The sequence below is a fragment of the Adelges cooleyi genome, unplaced genomic scaffold (genome assembly GCF_023614345.1).
Source record: "Adelges cooleyi isolate 19-005CV unplaced genomic scaffold, UGA_ACOO_1.1 ACOO_flye_CR_arks_rails_tigmint_CR_PRNA_651, whole genome shotgun sequence".
NCBI lineage: Eukaryota > Metazoa > Arthropoda > Insecta > Hemiptera > Adelgidae > Adelges > Adelges cooleyi.
This window is the reverse complement of record NW_026096352.1, coordinates 14241545-14260821: the sequence shown is the minus strand read 5'-3', so window position 1 is coordinate 14260821 and position 19277 is coordinate 14241545. Positions and strand designations below refer to the sequence as shown.

Here is a 19277-nt window from a genome sequence, read left to right as displayed (position 1 = left end):
AAAAAAATATTCAGTAAAATCAAAACAAAATATAAACGCTACGGCATAGATAAAGTTCTCCTCTATAAACATTGTGAACATTTGGTTAATCTATTGTTAATACGGGCCTCACATACCTACTATGGTTCAAACTCTAAATTAAGCTTGTGCAAAAAATTGCCTATACTTTACTCCGTAGTGTCCTCTTGGTCTAAGGTCTAAGACTAATGTGACTGTACAAATTACAATTTGAAAACAAGTTGACGTGATCTAAATTTATTAATAAAAGGTTTCGGAAAAATTTCCCCATATTTCACCCCCTAATAAATAGCCGGATTAATGGAGGGCTAATATTTTTTTTAATTTTTAATATCATTAATTAAACAACATTGAGTTAATAAGACATTAATGAACTCAATATATATGATTAACCCTTCAATGCCTATTTTTTAAAATTTTGTATATACAATTTTTACATAGATTAAATTATCAGGAATTTGGGAAAAATAAGTAAAAAAGTATAATACATGAAAAAAAAAATACAGCAATATTATTCCTTTGACGCGCCACCTGAATGTATTTTTTCTAACAAAATAAAATTATGTAATAATCGTGTCGCATTTCTGCTACAATGGGCACTGAAGGGATAATATTATAATATTGAGTTCAACGCACCTAATGTCGTTTTTCAATTTATTCTTGGGATATTTTTTACAGTTTCAAGTTACACAAAGTATGACGCAGATAATATGCGATTTATGAACCATATTACTATTATGCAACCGTAGATTACATAACTTTTATTTATTAATATAGGTATACATTACCTATGAAAATAAGATAAGGCGTGGTCAGTTCATTAGTCCTGCGTTATCGCCGAATTCAAATTTTATCAATTTAAATTCCATTTATAAACGTTTTTATTGTTTACTTTAGTTACACATAATTAATATAATAGTTTATTCACAGCCCCCCCCCCCCACTGTCTACCTGCTATTTTTTACCCAGGTATTGTTCAGAAGCAATAATTATAATATTTTGTGTTGTTGTCTGTTGACAAGTAAAATTGTATTTCATTTTTTAACTATTGTTTGTATACCGTGTGTAATGTTAGTCACGTACGCATTTGTGTTTTATGACACAATACCGGCAATTAAGTCGGCTTTGGCACACGTTGTAGCCGTTGACAGATCGTAAATGGCCAGTTATGAGTCATATGCTATATTATACAGTCTGTAGTAACACATTATTGATCTTTCTGTGCAAATTTCAGATAGACAACTGACAACTATTTACTCACTAGCAATCAATCAGTACATTTGCCACCCATTATATTATAGTAGGCATAACCTACTGCATTTAATTTTGGCCGTCGACAGTAAATAATCAATTATGAACGGTATTGCTTGGCTATTATAATGATATTAACGTGTGTCGTGTGCCGGCCAGAAGCATGTACATTGGCAACGAGCAGCGGCGGGCGAACAGACTGGAGGTAGCCGGGACTCTGCACATGTTTTCTGTTTGCGGCACACGTGATGAGATAAGATAGCGGACTATGGAGCCGGGCCATTTTCGAGTCGCGGTAGGTAGGTGTATATAGTAGGTATGATAAAAATATATAAATACATATATAACAATAATAAACTATAGCCGAACGACGGAGGGAGAAAACACCGAGGAAATATAAATAGACGCAATAGAATAGCTCATGTTGTCTGTTGACCGCCAAACTGTAATGCTGCTGTTAGCTGTTAGCTGTAGCCGCGGCGATTAAGTAAATCACTGAGATAATACAATATTATGTAAAAGTGTGTTCGAACGAGAAACGCGTTTTAAAAACGTCAGAGAAAATATTTGTAATATATTTTTTTTTCAAAGAAATTATTTATTGTTTATACAAAAAGTATTCGTATCTATCACTAAGTACAAGTGCGCCGAGTGTTTGGAGTTAAATCGGCCTAAGGCCCGCCAAGTTTTCGCCAATCGTTTCTACAGCCGACATGTCCATAATGAACAATAGAAGCGTCGCCAATACCCGTCTGGATTACTATCACAAAATGGTCCACAACATTATATTGTGCCATCAAGTATGTACATGCGCATACTTTCTCTGCCAAAAGCTAAAGCATCCCGTTCTTGCCGAGTATGGTGTTAACTTGAATAATGTAACTGTGCGCGAGTGAGTCTACATTTGTGTATGTATTAGAGGCAGGCCTATATTTACACTATGGATGGCCCCCCCCCCCCCGTACCTGGTCTCCGTTTTGAGTTTATCCGGTAAAAATTCATATTGTCCGGAAAGGTCCCAGGTGGTGACGCTTAAGGCCCCCGGGCCTCAGTTCCGTTTAATCGGACCTTACTGACAGTTATAAAGTCGCGAAAAAGTGGATTAATTTTTTAGTATTTAGACACTCCCTATGTCAATGTTGGGGATACGTTAAAATTGTTTCTATTTTACTACTTTAACATTGTGTATGGTTTTTCTCACACAGAATCCTGTCACGGGGTTGTTTCCTGCTAGTCCGGAAAATTCAGATGCGTGGATTCGAGATAATGTGTACACAGTCTTGGCCGTGTGGGGTTTATCAATGGCGTGTAAAAAAATGGCCGACATGGATGAAGATCGTGCGAAAACTTATGCACTCGAACAAGTATGTTAATAAATGTGATTTGTTAGTCTTACCGTGCCAACCCGTTTTAGGTATTAATTTTACAAATTAAATGAATTTATGTTTTCTCAATTTTGCTGGTGGTGAATAATACAATTCGTTTTTGCCCCCCCACAGAGTTGTGTGAAGTTAATGCGTGGCTTATTGATGGCCATGATGCAACAGAAAGAAAAAGTAGAACAATTTAAGGTTTCTCAAAACCCGTTGCATTCGCTACACGCCAAGTATAGTTCGGCGACAGGACAAACTGTGGTCGGTGATAACGAATGGGGACATTTACAAATCGACGCCATATCGTTGTACTTATTGATATTGGCACAGATGACGGCTTCGGGTAAAATAAAATGGCGACTTAATTATCGAGTGCTAACAGTAAAATTTCCTTGTAACGTGGTGTAATTGATTAATATATATATATATAGGTCTTCAAGTTGTATTTAATCTGGACGAAGTATCGTTTATACAAAATTTAGTATTTTACATTGAATCTGCTTATTGTGTGCCGGTATGTTGATGGTTTGTTTTGTATTTATTACGTTAATGTTTTTTGAAAATGTATTTTAGATGTTTGTGTATATGGTTAATTTAGGACTACGGCATATGGGAGCGCGGTGACAAATCAAATCACGGGCTTCCAGAATTGAACGCGAGCAGCATAGGAATGGCCAAAGCAGCATTAGAAGCCATGAACGATTTGGATTTATTTGGGGCCAGGGGTGGTCCGTCTTCAGTGATACACATATTGTCGGACGAAGCACAAAAATGTCAAGCAGTTTTACAAGTTAGTGAAGAATAGGTGTATTTTTAATACGTTACACGTCATATATTTGTATAATTTTTTTTTTGTGAAATTTCAATAATTCGGTATATAATTATATTGTGTTATAATAATATTGTATCAAATGTATGATACTAAAATGTTTTTTTGTAGTCGATGTTACCGAGAGAATCAAATTCAAAAGAGTTGGATAGTAGCCTGTTGTCTGTTATTAGTTTTCCAGCATTCTCTGTTGACGATCAACAGCTTATACAGCTTACGCGGGACGAGATTGTTTCAAAACTCATGGGCAAATATGGGTGCAAGCGATTTTTGAGAGATGGCCACAAAACTCCGAGAGAAGTCGGTTGATAGTAGAGTTTTTGAACTTGTTATTACTTATATATATATATATATATATATTATGTATTTAATGTTATTATATATTTTATTAATGAATAATTTTTCAATGTCTAGGATCCGAGTAGGCTTCATTATGATCCTCATGAACTCAGAGTGTTCGAGAGAATCGAATGCGAATGGCCACTTTTTTATTGCTATCTGATATTGGATTATTGTTTTCAAAACGATATGGAAACTGCAAATTTCTACGTTGACGCTTTAGAAAAAGTAAGAAACAATTTGCTGCTGCTGGTATATTTTGAAAAAGCGTTAAAAACTGCATTTAATGCAAGTAAACAACCGATTTTTCTTATGATTTTTCACACTGGGTCTTTCCATGCCAAATCTCACCCCTTATGTGTTGGCGAGTAGATTTTCTAAACTTGTATTTGCCATGCAGATAGTTCCATAAAATCGAAAAAGTGAAGAAAAAAAATTAAACATTTTTTTTTTTTTTTTGTTTGAACTCTGGCTATATTCTGTAAATTTGTTGTGAATACACGAATTAATATACACGAGTATACACGAGTTCAATATACAAGTTCACGACCACATTACTTAATAACTAATTAAGATATAGAAATGGAACTTACACTGAACAATTGCAATTTAAGTTTTCCCATTTTATAATATCCTTAAACAAATTTTTTTTTCCAAATTTTTAAGTAGCAAAAAATTAAAAAACATTCAAATTTGTATACATTTTTATACTAACTCAAGTTGAAAGTTTCAAAACAAATTTTTTTTAAACATTTATTAATACTTTAGAGTGGGTTATTGTGTTTACATTATTTACACGACTCGCGGATTGTCTCGTCTGAGCGTAGATTGACTTGTCTGCCAAGTGGTGGGAGTATCCGCAAGTTGTGTAAATAGTGTAAATTTGTTTTATTCTGATACATCAACAAACTATACACTTTTGTGATTCATAATTTTTTTTTTTCATGATGTATAAATTGAACTCTAAAGTTGGGAATTTTACTAAAAAGTGCTATATTTATGAGCCTATAACTTTTTAGGGTTTGAACTAAACATTTTGAAATTTGTACAGCACTTATATGTACATAGAACATTTGATAATGGATACATATTATTACAAATAGCTTTTAGAACTTGAGTAAAAAAATATTTTTTGTATAGTTCTAAAATACAAAATTTTACAAAATTCAATTTCTACAGCTCCTAGTAAAAAATACTTCTCCGTTACTAAACTTTTACCAAATGTTCTACTAAACAGATTCTTATTTATATCAAACCAAGTTTTCAAAATACTTTTATTAAATTAATAAAACACGTTACAAGTGATTTTAGTCATATTTTTTTAAATTTAATAAAAATTGTATGCTATGCAACTGCTGTCGCAATTGCAAAATCGTTGACGAGCAATGATGCCACTAATATGCCACAGCCAATTTATGTTGAATTTTCTACTTGTAAAAAAATGTGAAAAACACAAAAAATAATATCTTAAAATTGACCTTTTTTAATCTGCCTAGTTAATGTTATTTTACGATACTTCAGTTGTGAAGTATTGTATTCCCTGCTGTAGGGTGAAAAAGCCAGTGTGAAAAGTCACTTTCATAATTTCCAAAAATATTGATTTAGATGTCATTAAATTTGTGTTGGTGTGCATAGTTTTCAAACACGTGGTGTTTCTTAGATTACAGAAAAAATTAACTTTTTCGGTTTTTTCCCCCTGCGCGCGCCCATTAATGTTTTATCAATATTATTATTCATTTAAGAATTTAAAATTTTTTAATTTCAGGTTATGATCACTTCGGAAGATAACATAAAATTAGTTCCAGAGTTGTATGCAATAGAAAATGAAAACATACAGGCGGAATTTGAATACCCGGGTAGCCAAAAACGTGTTGCGCTCGGACGGTGTCCGTTTTTGTGGGCCCAGTCGCTGTACATATTAGGGAAACTGTTACAGGAGGTAAATTATTATTATTGTTATTGTTATCGTTTACTTCTGTGTGTTGTTAATGAGAAACATATAAACAGACACTTGTGCTAATTTATGTATCAAATGTGTGTAAAGAACTTTTTAGCAGTCGGCGAGTTGGATCCGTTAAATCGCAGGCTTTGTTTGGAAAAAAAGCCCGATGTTGTTGTTCAAGTGGTAGTGCTGGCCGAAGGCACTTCAATTCGTGATTTACTACTTCAACACGACATTGTTGTGCAAACAATCAGCGAAGTTTCCCCTATTGAAGTTCAACCGTCGACCGTACTCAGTCATCTTTACACTTATTTAGGTATGTAGTAGTATCGTCATAATGTTATTACTTTGTTTTTTTTTTTTTTTTTCAAAACTGCTGTACCAAAGGACGTACAACACATTTTTATTAATAATTTAGAAAATGTAGTCCGATATCTCTTGTTTGTTGTCCAAGCAAGTTTTCTGAACTTTCATTTTTTTTTCCCTTTAGGTCGTAACGAGAAGCTCAAGTTATCCGGTCGTAAATCTCGAGATGTGGGTATTCTCAGTACCAGCAAACTGTATTCTTTGCAAGATCGTATATTTGCATTCACACCACAGGTACGGGGTTAAATTAATACGTTTATCAAAAATATTCTGTTCAGTAACAAAATATGTGGTAGTAGGATAAATAAATAGAATATGATGAAATTTAAAATCAGATGTATAATGTGAACAATTTATAGCAAACCACTATTGCTACCACTTAAAAGTTTGCCATACCATAAAAATGGGTTTTGGGAAAAAGTTATTTTATGTTTTTGCTTTTAAAATTTTTTATTTTTACAATGAAAAGATTTTAGGCTTCTTTTTAGTGTTTAAAAAAACATTTATTTAAACGCATTTTTGGAGTGTTTTTCAAAATTTATTTTACAAGGCGCATGATGTTTTAGCTGTTATATTTTATAATTTACTATTCAAACAAAATTCACTGTCACTAAAATGCTATCAAACATTATGTTGTTAAAGCTAAAAACTAAAAAAAATAGGATTCTTAATAAATGCATAAATGCATTTCTTTTCAATATTTTCACTATAAAAATGGTTTTATTTTTTTTATTTTCATGTATATCAGATACATAGTTATTATGTAATTTTTAAGTTATTATTATATTGCATAATTGTTGGCATACATTTTGAAAAAATACAGATTTGTCTTACAAAATAGGAGGGCTATAATCGATTAAACTATCATAGAGTCATTGCCGCCGGCTGTACAATTTTTATTATCGTGAGAGTTTCGTAGGCGACATAACCACCAACCTTGTTTCATGTGAGTCCGATACGCTCTAATCCAAATGTGAACAAACCATCGGCCTAGCGTACATTCATTCCGTTTAGCGGTAATTTCACGTGGTAATATCGCCCGCATTAAAAATAATTATCGCCCACTCTTTGATTGGAGCGCATACCCAAATCACAGTGTAGGGTGATATTGCAGCGCGTATAGTTTTGTGACACTACCAGTGAAAAGACAGTCTGACGTACAAAAGTATACCATCCAAGTTTATTATAACAGCAATAATTTTTTTATTTTTACAATGGAAAGATTTTAGGCTTCTTTTTGGTGTTTAAAAACATTTTATTTAAATGCATTTTTGGAGTGTTTTTTAAATTTATTTTTTACAAGGCACGCTCAAGCTGTTATTTTATATAATTTATCATTCAAATAAATTCATTGTCACAAAAATGTTATCAAAAACATTATGTTTAAGGTAAAAAAAGTAAAATAGGATTCTTAATACAACAAATGTTATGTTTAAAATTTAAATACTTACTTACTCTTATTGTTCTATTGGTGTATAACATTAAAATTGTAAAATATTATGTTCACAATTTTTTTTTCAACTATCAATTATAAAGGGTTTCAGTAATAAAATATATATTTTTATAGCTTACAGATCGTCACCGTTATTATATAGCGTCGGACGACAACCTGATGATTGACTTGTTTAAAAATGAAATAAACTTTTTAAAATCCAACTGGCACAACATATTAGGTCGCCCGACAGTTGTACTCGTCTTAAAAAAGCCGAGTCTTGGTATTTATTTAAAAAAAAAATTGTTTGATGTGATTGTACCAATTTGTTAATTTAGATTTAATCATAACGATTGTTTTTCTTTTAAACTAACATCACTATATTCGTTTTTAGATAAGCTATCAGGCTTATTATTCTGCATTGGCCTGTGCAATTATTTATATGAACGAAATAGTTGATTACAAATTTGGCATTTTAAATAATTATAATTACTACAATATCAAATAATATATCCCATCTTAAACCCAGAATTGAGCTAATATAATAATTCTATTTAATATATAAACATGTACAACTCAAGAAGTCTTTCATAAAAAAAAAAACAACATAAAAATACATATTATTTTCTAGACATACGTCGTCATACCATATTTGTATTACTTATTTTACACCTACCGATAAGAAATATATTCACTGTTGTCGCTAAAATAAATAACAACATTGTCAAAGTAAAATGAATTCAGCAATAAGTATATTTTCCAGTAGACACTTGACCTGGATCAATATTATGTGGGCAACGATATCGAACTGTTAGCGAACAATATCATGATGGATCTTGCTTTTTTAACAATGAGTTGGAAGCACATGTTAGGTCGTCCCACGTATACTATTATTGCCTCATCCAATTTCGTAGGTAAGACAATTGTTTTTTTTTTTTTTACTCTACACACAAAAGCACAACTGTGAAGAGACCAGTTCAAGAACAAAAAAAATAGCTATGCTCTCAGTATTTGGGTTCTATATTGCTGCTGTTCGACAAAGTTGTTGTTAACGTGTGTCACATAAATATTGCACTTTTTTTTTAATTTTTATTATGCATGATTTAATTTATGTAAAATAATATTTTTTCATTTTGCCATAACACATCTAGTGTTCTCTATATAGTTCTCATTAGTGTTGTCTGTTGTTTAAATATTATTTTTTTGCTTATAGATCAAGGTAAGATACCGTTATCCATGATAACTACTATAAAAAAACTCAAGAGCGGATACATAAATGGAACTAGGTATTATTGTACTTGAGTGTTATTTAGGTATTGACTCGAGTTTGAATTTTACATATTTCTAATATTCATATGTTTTTCTCCTCTAGAGTGACTCTGGGAAATCTCAACGATTTTCTAAGCACATCGTGTATTACCAATCTGAGCTTCTTGGGCAGCCAAGAACTGGGCATGCCCAACAGTTAGTATAGCCCTGATTTTCGTCCTGACGTCGTCGTCGTTGGATTGCAATTTTTTATTTATTTTTTTTTTTCAATTTAGAACTAAACACTCAAGTTGAACAGTATTTGGAACAACATATCGTCAAGAGTTTATCGAATCAGTCCACTCTGTTAACGCGAAAGCCCAGAAATATACCCAAAATCAAAAGAAAAATGTCCGTCAAAGGAGCTATAAAAAAAACTAGATCCTTCATGTTGGATGGTAAAAATGAAAAAAAAGTTTCTGACGTATTACAATATTACGTATTATCTGGCTTGTTTTTGTTTATATACTGCCGTAACGGCAACCTTTTAGCGGTGGTTATTTTTTTAATTAAATATATATATATATATATGTTTTTCAGCCGAAGAGAGACGCGTTCAAGTGGCTGAAACTCAGGTGGCGACAAATTTATTGGAACAAAAAAGTCCTTCTCCAGAATTGAATTTGGTCAAGGCTACCAAAAGAGACCACCATCGCCTGCACAACCGCTTTAAGTAATTAAACATTTTTTTTTTTTTTAATTACTGTTGTTGGGCAATATTAAAACATAGTACTACATATTATTACATATATTTTAAACATAAAACTACATATATAGTATTAGAGTGAACGCCAGTGGAAATAGTATTTGAAAAATAATACAACACGAATAAATACACGATTAAACACACTACTATTGTGTCAAACACATTTAGAGTAATTACAATAATAGATAATATTACACATGGAATACAGAATAAAACATTGTAACAATAATACATACACACACACTTTATACATAAAAACGTTCCAGATACAATGAGCCCCTGAGCTCTTACAAACAACCCTGTATAAGCCACAAGGTTGACACGCGTCATACGCAACTGCACGAGTGTTTACAAAAAAAAAACAATTTTATTTTTCTAATACAATTTCCTGTTTACTAACTAAGTATTAACAACAGAGATAATTATTATTTTAACAGAGATTATTATTTATTAAGATAAACAACATATTTTTTATATTTGCGACATACTTCTTAGTGTATAAAATATTAATTATTATTTCAACAATAATTGATTGTGAGTTGATCCAAATGCTCTTATGGCACTTTATGTAGTTTATGATGAAACTGTGGAATTGCGGAGAAAAATCACCTAATATATTTTACAGCCGTAATGATGGTAGACTTTTAAACTTTTATTTAGCTATGGTTTTTTTTTTTTTTAAATTTATATCCATACCCCTTATAGTCTAGCAATTATTTATTTAAGCAATTTAAATTATTTTAGGGGCAGCTCAGAACGCTTGTACGCCGATGCTGAATTGGATGGTATTTTAGCAATGTTAACCGAATCAGATCTTCTGGAAGAAAAAGGTGATATCCTACAATACTTGGTTGATACTTATGGTCTAGAATATGATACAGGTATGCATTTTAATGAAGATTGATTTACTATTGATTATTGAGATATACAATATATATATATATATATATATATTGGTTATTACACTATATATATATATTTGTAAGAGGCCATTATTATGGAGCATAATAGTTTTGCCTATAACGTTATTAAATATAATTTATATTTAATATTTTATAAAATACTTTTGATTTAAATACTCTCTTGTACAGGTCTTAAGGAAGACGGAAAACCAGTGTTGATCAAAGACTTGCTGAAATTACTTTACGAGAAAGCTTGTCAACAAAATCTTTGGGGACTTGTCAGACATACGGCCGGTATGTTGGGAAAGCGAGTTGAAGATTTAGCAAAAGCCCTTACCGATCTCTTAGTTCGTCAGAAACAAGTAATGGAATGTCAATATTTATGCCCCAAATAGTATATTTATATGCTAAATACACGGAATACTTTTGCCAATTTTGTCTACACAGGTATATGTATTTTTTTTTTTTTCAAAGGTAACTATTGGTATGCCGCCATTCAACGAGCACACTATATCTACTCCTCTACCCGAAGCAGAACTGCGTCAAGTGATTCACGATGCGTATGGTGACGATGAAAGTACAGCTATGTTGACACAGGTATCCGATAATTTAAGGCTAGTAGTAAATTGGGTTGTGTGATCGAGGCACATTTTTTTATTTATAAATATCCAATTGTTTGGAAGGTGAATTGTGTTGGACAATGATTTGACACGACGCGAGTACAATAAATAAACTTTTGAGTTTTTCCATTTAAACGATGTTTTATGGCTACAAAACTAATAATATGACCACCTTAGATTGATTTTTTTTTTTTAATGGTGCCTGTCACCCCCTCTCATTTCTCTTGCCCCGCGATTTTTGCTGGCAATAATTAGTAGTTTTTAGGGCACTGACGCGATTCACGTGTTTTTTTTTTTGTTTAAAGGAGCTGTTAGTTTATTTGGCCATGTTTGTTCGGACCGAACCGCAATTGTTTTCGGAAATGCTCAGACTTCGCGTTGGACTGATCATTCAGGTGATGGCCGGTGAGTTGTCACGAACGCTCAACTGTTCAGGCGAAGAAGGCTCGGAACACCTGTTCAATTTGTCTCCGTTTGAAATGAAAAACCTTTTACATCACATCATGAGCGGAAAGGAATTTATTTTAAGTAGCGGTTAGTAGTTGATATTTGTAAAAAAAAAAAAAAACACAATCAATTTAAAACAATCCATTAAAACACAATCAATTTAAAACAATCCATTAAAACACAATCAATTTAAAACAATCCATTAAAACACAATCCATCTAATTGTGTTTTTCGTATCGTGTTGTCGTTTTAGTTGGCCGTGGAAACTTTTCGGTCATAAGCCACAAATCCAGTCACGTCAGCAAGGTTCGGCGGTTTGCATTGCACACACATTGGTGGAAATTATTTGCTAGAGTGTTGGCCATCACAAGTTGATAAGTGCTGTGTGTTGTTTTTCAGAAAAGCACAATAGGTCTGCTGTTGGTCGACAAAGCTGAACCCTTAACCGAAGAGTTTGAACGTGACAGGCAAGGACAATGGTTGCGCCGAAGGCGATTGGACGGAGCGCTGAACAGAGTGCCCGGAGAGTTTTACAAACGCGTTTGGATCATTCTAGAAAAAGTACAATCTATTTTTAGATCGGTTCCGCCGCTAATAGCTAATAAATAAAATAATAGTCGAAGTAATACAAATATTTTTTTCTTGTTTCTCCAATATTAGTGCAGCGGAATAGCGATTGACGGAAAACTGCTATCACAAAATCTAACGCAAGAAGTAAATCGTTTGAAATATTTTTTTAACAATTTGTCTAGCTCATCAGCTTTTGGTCAGGCCTCGGCCGATATAAATGAGTTTGGTGTATACATAGCGATAACAGCTTGAAGAGTGCAATGGGAGATTAGTGATAAAAATAAAAGAATAAAAACGTTTGAAACGTCCAAAACAGTGTTGTAGTTTGATAATAAATGAGTTTTAAAAACTCTATGGTTTAGAGGAGACGTTAGCCGAATGTCGGTTGTGGGCCAAGATGAAGAACTGGCAGCAGATAGGTGGTTGTTCATTGTAAAGTGTAATATGTTATTTTTTTACTTGTTTTGTAGATGACTTCGGGCGAATTGAAGTTTGCTTTGGCCGTGGAAACCGTGCTCAATTGGATCCCGTACCCCGAGTATCGACAATTGATCGTGGAGACGTTAATGATTTTCACATTGTACGCCGAACACGAAATTTCGCCGAGCCCGTGCGGCATCATCACTATCGAGGACTTTGTTCACAAAGCTAACGATTTGTTTCTCCAAGATCAAGTAAGGTCTGAGGCAATATAGATAAGATTTACGTGTGCAAGTGGCTTACTTTAGAGAGTAGTAATAACAGCTCTAAAGTTCTTGGAGACTAACGTTACGAGAAACTGTACAACTAAATTCGTCATGAAATACATTTTTTATTGAATATACTATATATAGTATACACATGAACAGTTTAGAACATTTTATTTAAATTCATTAAAAAAAATACATCCAAACATTTTTAATGGAAATTTAATTTTATAATAATGGGAAAAATGAATTTGGTAATTATTATAATAATATTCTGTATTATTATTAACGTTTTGAGCATTAAGATTTAATTAAAATAAAAAAATGTTGATAATTTCTTACTTATATATGAACGTTTTAATTTTGATAGGCTAAAAATCATTATTGTTGTATAGTACACATAGTACTATACAATAGACATATAATACACATAGTTATAGTACATAGTATACATTGTATAGTGTACATAGTATACATTGTATAGCGTACATAGTACACTGTCGTCTTTACGTTATGTTCTCTATGAACCGAATTTGTTGGATTTTTATTGTTGTTTATTATTATTATACTTTATCGTTTCAGATGGCCATCAATGGGGACGCGACATTATGCTGTGCGAAAACCCACAAAGAATTGACCGATACCGGCACGTTGTTGTGCGGCGGCGCTGCTTATATTTGTCAACATTTCTACGATAGTGCTCCTAGCGGAAGCTACGGCACCATGTCCTACATAATCAGAGCTATCACGTCGATTCTGGAAACGACGTTAGGAGCCAGCGTGGATTGCTCAATCTCTTGAGTGGAGCTGTAGAGCTGTTCTATTCTATTTAATTGAAAACATTTTATTTAGTACAATAATTTATTGTGTGTATTAGGTACATATATTTTATTTATTACGTGTAAAATTATTGTCAATCCATTGAATTATCGATTTTTACCTTTTTCATTTAAATATTACATAATAATAATATATGATATATTTTAGCGTATAATAATATCATATGTTTTATTATTGGAAATATTCAAAGTGATTAATAATAATGGTGTTTTCAAATGAGTTCCAAAAATAATATAGTTACACACTTATCGTGGACATGGAAAAAATAATATAAAATAATTATTTCAATATTACTAAGTAATATTGTCTTATTGTGTGATGGGTCATTTGTTTTCGACAATGTCCACCCATGATGTAGCAGTTGTTCATAATTGTTATTCATAGCCACCGCCGCCGCCGCCGCCGCTGCTGGTGGTCGGTATGACCTCCCACAGCGAAGACAGAGTATAACCTTCCGGCAGCGTTTCAACGGCCAGTCCCAGCGTCGGATCGTACTTGGGCGGACCGTCGCCCTTGCCGGATCTGCTGACACTGTACGAAGCCAGTGTGTTCGACACGCCAATATCGTTTTCATCTTGAAATTCGTCGCAACAGTTCAGAACCGTCGGCGTGGCAACCCGTAGTTCGTGCTCGTGTTCTGCCTGTAAGAATTAAAAAAACCAAAATCAACCACGGCCCGCCCAGTCCCCCCCCGACAGTGTGTAGTAGCATTATTAACAACAGCATATATAGTATAAGTCGGCGACGGTACTTGCAGCTGAAATTCAGACTTCAGTGTAACACTTTTGTAATAGGAGGTACCTATGTCTATGGCAGCTATAAGCGCCTTTATATTATATACTATGGGTTATATTATTACTATAATAGTGCCCCACCCCCCCCCCACCTACCTGGTCGGCGGTAACAAAGTGTACGCCGAATTCGGGGGCTTGGATGTGAATGCGAGCCAGGGACGAAAGTTCTTTGGTGACCGTTTTAAGCCGGTCCTTGGGATCTATCCGGAAACCCAACATGAACCCTCCGCTGTGGCCGGAAGTCTCGATTACCAAAACTTCGCCGAACTTGGACTCTCTGATTTTCACCTGCGAGCGATTGACTCCAATTAACATCATACATAATGTGTGACTTGGCTGTTGTTGTTGTATTAATTATTTCAAACGGTATATTAACAACGTGTCGTTGGCGCTCACCGAACTTATGTGAATGTACGGCAGAGACAAGTTGAACGTCTCGTTGCTTTCGGCGTACCACACCAGCCGCACGTTGGTTATTATAAACGCTCCCAGGTTACCCTAAAAAAAAAAAAAAAATTTTAAAAAAGGGTTCATCTAGCTGGTTACATATTATACCATATAACAATAATATGTAACCTATACGCTGTGTTATTCTTGGAGCGGTGTTAACTGAAAAACGTGCGCATATGCGTCATTTTTATTATGTCATGTGATTCAAATATTACTATGCAGCAATAATAATAATTGTACGATTAATATGTGGTAGGTAGCTACTTGTTCGCTGGACAGATTCCACACTCCGTTGATTGTCGAATACATTTTTTCCAACATCAATAACTTCAACCGGCCGTTCCTCATTATGGCACCGCGCAGTTTCAACTCTCTGTACAGTCTACTCGTATTGTAAGCCCTGAAAGCAAATTGAATTGGCATACCCAAGTTATTATTTTAACTGTACATGCGTGCAGTTAAGGTGAACAGATATTATGTTCAGCATAAATTTACACGAACTGAATTAAAATTTGTTAAAAATCTAGTTTACCGGGCCCCCAATTTTTTTTCGATTTACTTAATCGATAGTACTTTTAATGCTGATTACGCGAATCTGCCGGAATTTTTTGCCGGATGAACTTTAGTACGGGAGTTATCTGTAAAGGATATATGAGGATAAATTTTCGTTAGGTTTTTTTTTTTTTTTTGGTAACGCTGTCGATTTTTCCGGGTGTGTGCCAAAGCAAAGACGTAATAATGTCAAAATTACTAGAGCCAGCGATAATTTAAATAAACAATCGCTGGTAACACTGCAATTTGACAATGTATTTTTTATTAAGTAACGAGCTGCTGTCCCGCCGACCCGGCGTTGCCCGAGCTTTAGTTTGAGTTGGAGCCGAGTAAAATAATTACACAAGTAAGATTAAAAAAAATGTCAGTTCTCCATGCTGTATATTGTCAAGCTTTAGCATACCCCGTCTTGGAATTTTCGAAAAATACTATGCCAGTTATGTTCGCGCGGGAGTGTTGTACTCAACAACTTCCCAAAGTTCCTTGGGCGATCGGATGAATGGTGGTGTGTACTAATGCATAAAGGACATACAGACAAACAGCGACATTCATTTATACATCTATCTATCTATATAAAAAATGGGCTTACTCATTACAGTTTACATTGTCGAAATTTTATTGACGAGTTGAAGAAATGCATGTTTTTTTTATTAACAATAAGTATTTGTGATACTTGCTTTGTTTTGCCCTAAGTACGGTACTGTACTTGATTTCCAATCCTTACTTGTACACACCGATGAAAGAGGTAAAGTGCCTCGTGTTTCCGGGTATCAAATTGGTGAACACGAATTCGTATCTCAGTCCATTGTACTTGGCTTGAATGTAAATAGCTTCAGTGGTGCCTTTCAGTCTCTTTGGGAAAATTTCAAAAACACACATGGCACGTGACACGCGCATAATATTATTTGTGATTCGATAGTGACTTTCAAGTTATTCCACTTACAGAGTTGACGATTCTTGTCGAAATGTCTTGGATGCAGTTGTAACCTATTGCTGTTGGCGCAATCAGAACAAGACGTTTTACTATAAATAATTATTGTTGTACTTTTCAAAAAAAAAAAAAAAATATCTACTGTAATGCAAAAAAGTCAACGATAATTTTCAATATTATGTCTCACACAAGCTTATCCTGGCAATGCTCATTGAATGCCATATAGCCCGCAGGTTCGTTATGACCAAAACTCCTTTATCGCCGCCGTTGCCTTTGGTGTCCTCGATGAACTCCAGTCGGTCGATTATCTTCTCGCCGTTTCTCATTTTCAACGCTTTACTTTAAACGACGGTACAACGAGATTAATTATAATATATTTTCGATTTTTCTCCACTATTAAAATATCACGACAAATGCCATGTGTAGTATAGCATATTGCTTAATAGTTAGGAATGTTCGATGTATTATAATAGTATTAGTATTAATATGCGATTGAGCTATGTCGAAACTCAGGTGTCGGGTGTCCGGAACCATCCGTTCACACGAGAAAATCGCCCATTGAGTAGTCGGTATTCAGTAGTTCATTCAAGCAGAACCTCTTATTGTTACAGAAACTCTTAAAAGTTAAGTTTTATTTTAATAGTATAAGTTTAATAATAAAAATCTACAATTTATTTTAGTCTTTAATTTGTTATTGGTTATTCTTTCTTTTTGAAAACACCTACTTTTTGATCAACCTAAGATCCGGCCTAATCCATTTACATCACATGAAACACCACGTACGCAGAGTGTTGTATACAAACACAAAGTAATACTTGGAATACTTGGCAATTGGACTACATAAATGGCCACGATTATACAAGTCTTATAGATAAAAAAATCTTACTTAAAGGGTACAATTATTATAAACATTAATCATCGTCAATGATAAATGTGATACATGGAATCCTGTGTACCTACACACAATTGCATTGATAATACCGAATTATTTAAAATAAAATTGAAAATTCATGTGGAGTAGGTGGCAGGTATACAAAATATTATTTAATTGCAGAATTTTCTTTAAAGCCATAAACACAAATTGAAAACTCAAAAAATAACCACGACTGGAAAACACATTTGTATTTTGAAAAAAAATATCGCTTGGACTGTGTTTAATATGTATTTTTTTTTTTTTTGACAAGAAATATATTAAACGATTTGTAAAATTAATTAAAAAGTTTTATTTGCCCATTCCCTTCACTGCGTGATTTTTTTTTTGTTCGAAAAAAATATATACGCTTTAAATGTACCTAATACTACTTAAAAAAATGAAGAAAAAAAAAATGTTTCCGTTTTAATTTTGCGGAAAACCCCGAATTTTGAATTGTTCCAAATACGGAACATTGCGTCGAGTGTATTAAATGTATAAAATACATTTAAATTGTAATTCATCTAACTTTCGAGTAATCTATAGAGGGCCTAAAACTTTAAAGGACTATCCTCCAGATTGCAAAAAATTGAAATATTTTCTAAACAGTTTTTGGTCCAGTTTTTTAACGTTTCAAAAATAGTATTTACAAAATGTTGTTTAAATATTGTGTGGATGCAAATGTTTCCATAATAATATATGTACCTATTTAAAATATTTAAGAAATACTACCAGCAACATGATACCTAATTATTTTGACATTATTTTCATGGATATGTTTTTGGGCTAAGGTCTATGTGGAATTAGCGTCATCATACCATTATTATACCAGATCATTTTTTTTGTAAATAACAATCCCGGACACAACTTTAATAATTTTATAATGTTACAATATGTATATCGCGATAACATTTTAAACATATTTAAATTGTTTGCTGTCTGAGCCAAGGTAAGCCCCTTCACCGTATACTCTTAGCATAAACTTTGATTTATACACACTTATATATTTTCTCAAAAATGTACCTAAACGTTTTCTAACACTTAAATGTTGTATACATAGTAGGCACAGTAAGAGCCTGGTTTTTTTTTTTTTAAAGTGAAATGAAACTATTAATTATTTTGTTGAAAAAACATCAATGACGTACTTAATACTTAAATCGAATTGAATTTCTTGATCTTCCCACTCTTCAAACAGATTCATGGCGGCCGTGGTGACTCTTGAAATCTTCGAGTTTGGTTGTGAAAACAACATATAAAAACTATGTTACCGCTATGTATGTCAACAATAATGTATTATAATACAATATCGATTATGATGAAAATGGTAAACTGCGTTTTTTAATTTTTATAATTATACTGCCAACAATATGTACAATTGGTGTGTAGGTACGTTTAGTTATAGTAGGTAACTTATAACTAAAGAAAAACTATAATATAGTTTTTCATTCACATTTCGTATAGGTACGGTATGTGTGTGTGTGTGTGTTCTAGCGCACACATCCTTGTTGCTAAGCGACACTCATTTTGGTTACATTAATTCCTTATCCCCGTGGTCTTTTGTAAAAATAATAATATGTGTTTTTTTTTCGTCTCTCAATGAACCATTGACTGCGACAATTAAGACCAACTTTAATACTATATACATTCAGTTGCCGCTCTTGTCGTCTACTCCCCCATTTAAACAAAGTACCTTATGTAGGCAATAAGCATTTGGCCATCGATTACTAATTAATAAATGTTATATTGGGTGTTCGGTAGGCATCGCGTTTAATAAACGTGCACGTCATCGTGACTCATGTGACAAAATAAATAGGTATGTCAGCAACTCGTGTTATCAATTTTTACAATACGGACGGCGGTGTTTTCCCGTAAGGAATGCACGGCCGCCCGAGACGACCGGCGGCCGTTTTGCCGTTATCACGGGTTGCCGACATACCTGTACGGTTTATTCGCGGTACTTTATGGTTTGGGCTCATCAGCTGTTATCACAGTGGCCGCTCAACATATAACA

At 33.5% G+C, this 19277-nt stretch overlaps 2 protein-coding genes across 4 annotated transcripts; one reads left to right on the top strand and one right to left on the bottom strand.

Moving 5' to 3' along the window:
* The first annotated feature begins 1672 nt into the window (after positions 1-1672).
* Positions 1673-13780, top strand: LOC126844216 (probable phosphorylase b kinase regulatory subunit alpha). Of its 2 annotated transcripts, none has more exons than XM_050582217.1 (24): positions 1673-2069; positions 2475-2633; positions 2769-2985; positions 3074-3156; positions 3241-3432; positions 3583-3771; positions 3886-4038; positions 5576-5749; positions 5855-6068; positions 6243-6352; positions 7686-7833; positions 8764-8836; positions 8923-9014; positions 9095-9256; positions 9399-9531; positions 10309-10445; positions 10656-10828; positions 10941-11063; positions 11392-11620; positions 11787-11839; positions 11933-12094; positions 12194-12247; positions 12574-12777; positions 13372-13780. In XM_050582217.1, the coding sequence occupies exons 1-24, from the start codon at positions 1983-1985 to the stop codon at positions 13588-13590; spliced, it is 3540 nt and encodes a 1179-aa protein (XP_050438174.1). In that variant the 5' UTR covers positions 1673-1982; the 3' UTR covers positions 13591-13780. The 2 variants fall into 2 exon arrangements, with proteins under 2 accessions (XP_050438174.1, XP_050438173.1); XM_050582216.1 differs by lacking the exon at positions 7686-7833 and adding an exon at positions 8317-8464 and having other exon boundaries at positions 1675-2069; positions 13372-13779.
* LOC126844217 (Bardet-Biedl syndrome 5 protein homolog) lies at positions 13736-18629 on the bottom strand. Of its 2 annotated transcripts, none has more exons than XM_050582218.1 (8): positions 18412-18629; positions 16544-16695; positions 16369-16448; positions 16150-16277; positions 15138-15273; positions 14820-14921; positions 14520-14711; positions 13736-14270 (listed from the first exon to the last, which is right to left on the bottom strand). In XM_050582218.1, the coding sequence occupies exons 1-8, from the start codon at positions 18516-18518 to the stop codon at positions 14004-14006; spliced, it is 1164 nt and encodes a 387-aa protein (XP_050438175.1). In that variant the 5' UTR covers positions 18519-18629; the 3' UTR covers positions 13736-14003. The 2 variants fall into 2 exon arrangements, with proteins under 2 accessions (XP_050438175.1, XP_050438176.1); XM_050582219.1 differs by having other exon boundaries at positions 16369-16418.
* Between the last annotated feature and the right edge of the window lie 648 nt (positions 18630-19277).

What these genes read in the sequence shown, in the direction of transcription:
- LOC126844216 (XM_050582217.1), top strand. Translation starts at nt 1,983, where the DNA reads ATGTCCATAATGAACAATAGAAGCGTCGCCAATACCCGTCTGGATTAC. An exon ending in CTTAAAAAAGCCGAGTCTTG is followed by an intron (nt 7,834 to 8,763) that starts GTATTTATTTAA and finishes TTTTGCTTATAG; the next exon opens with ATCAAGGTAAGATACCGTTA. An exon ending in TCTTAGTTCGTCAGAAACAA is followed by an intron (nt 10,829 to 10,940) that starts GTAATGGAATGT and finishes TTTTTTTCAAAG; the next exon opens with GTAACTATTGGTATGCCGCC.
- LOC126844217 (XM_050582218.1), bottom strand. Translation starts at nt 18,518, where the DNA reads ATGTTGTTTTCACAACCAAACTCGAAGATTTCAAGAGTCACCACGGCC. An exon ending in CGACAAGAATCGTCAACTCT is followed by an intron (nt 16,278 to 16,368) that starts GTAAGTGGAATA and finishes ATTTTCCCAAAG; the next exon opens with AGACTGAAAGGCACCACTGA. An exon ending in TCTTTCATCGGTGTGTACAA is followed by an intron (nt 15,274 to 16,149) that starts GTAAGGATTGGA and finishes ATTTGCTTTCAG; the next exon opens with GGCTTACAATACGAGTAGAC.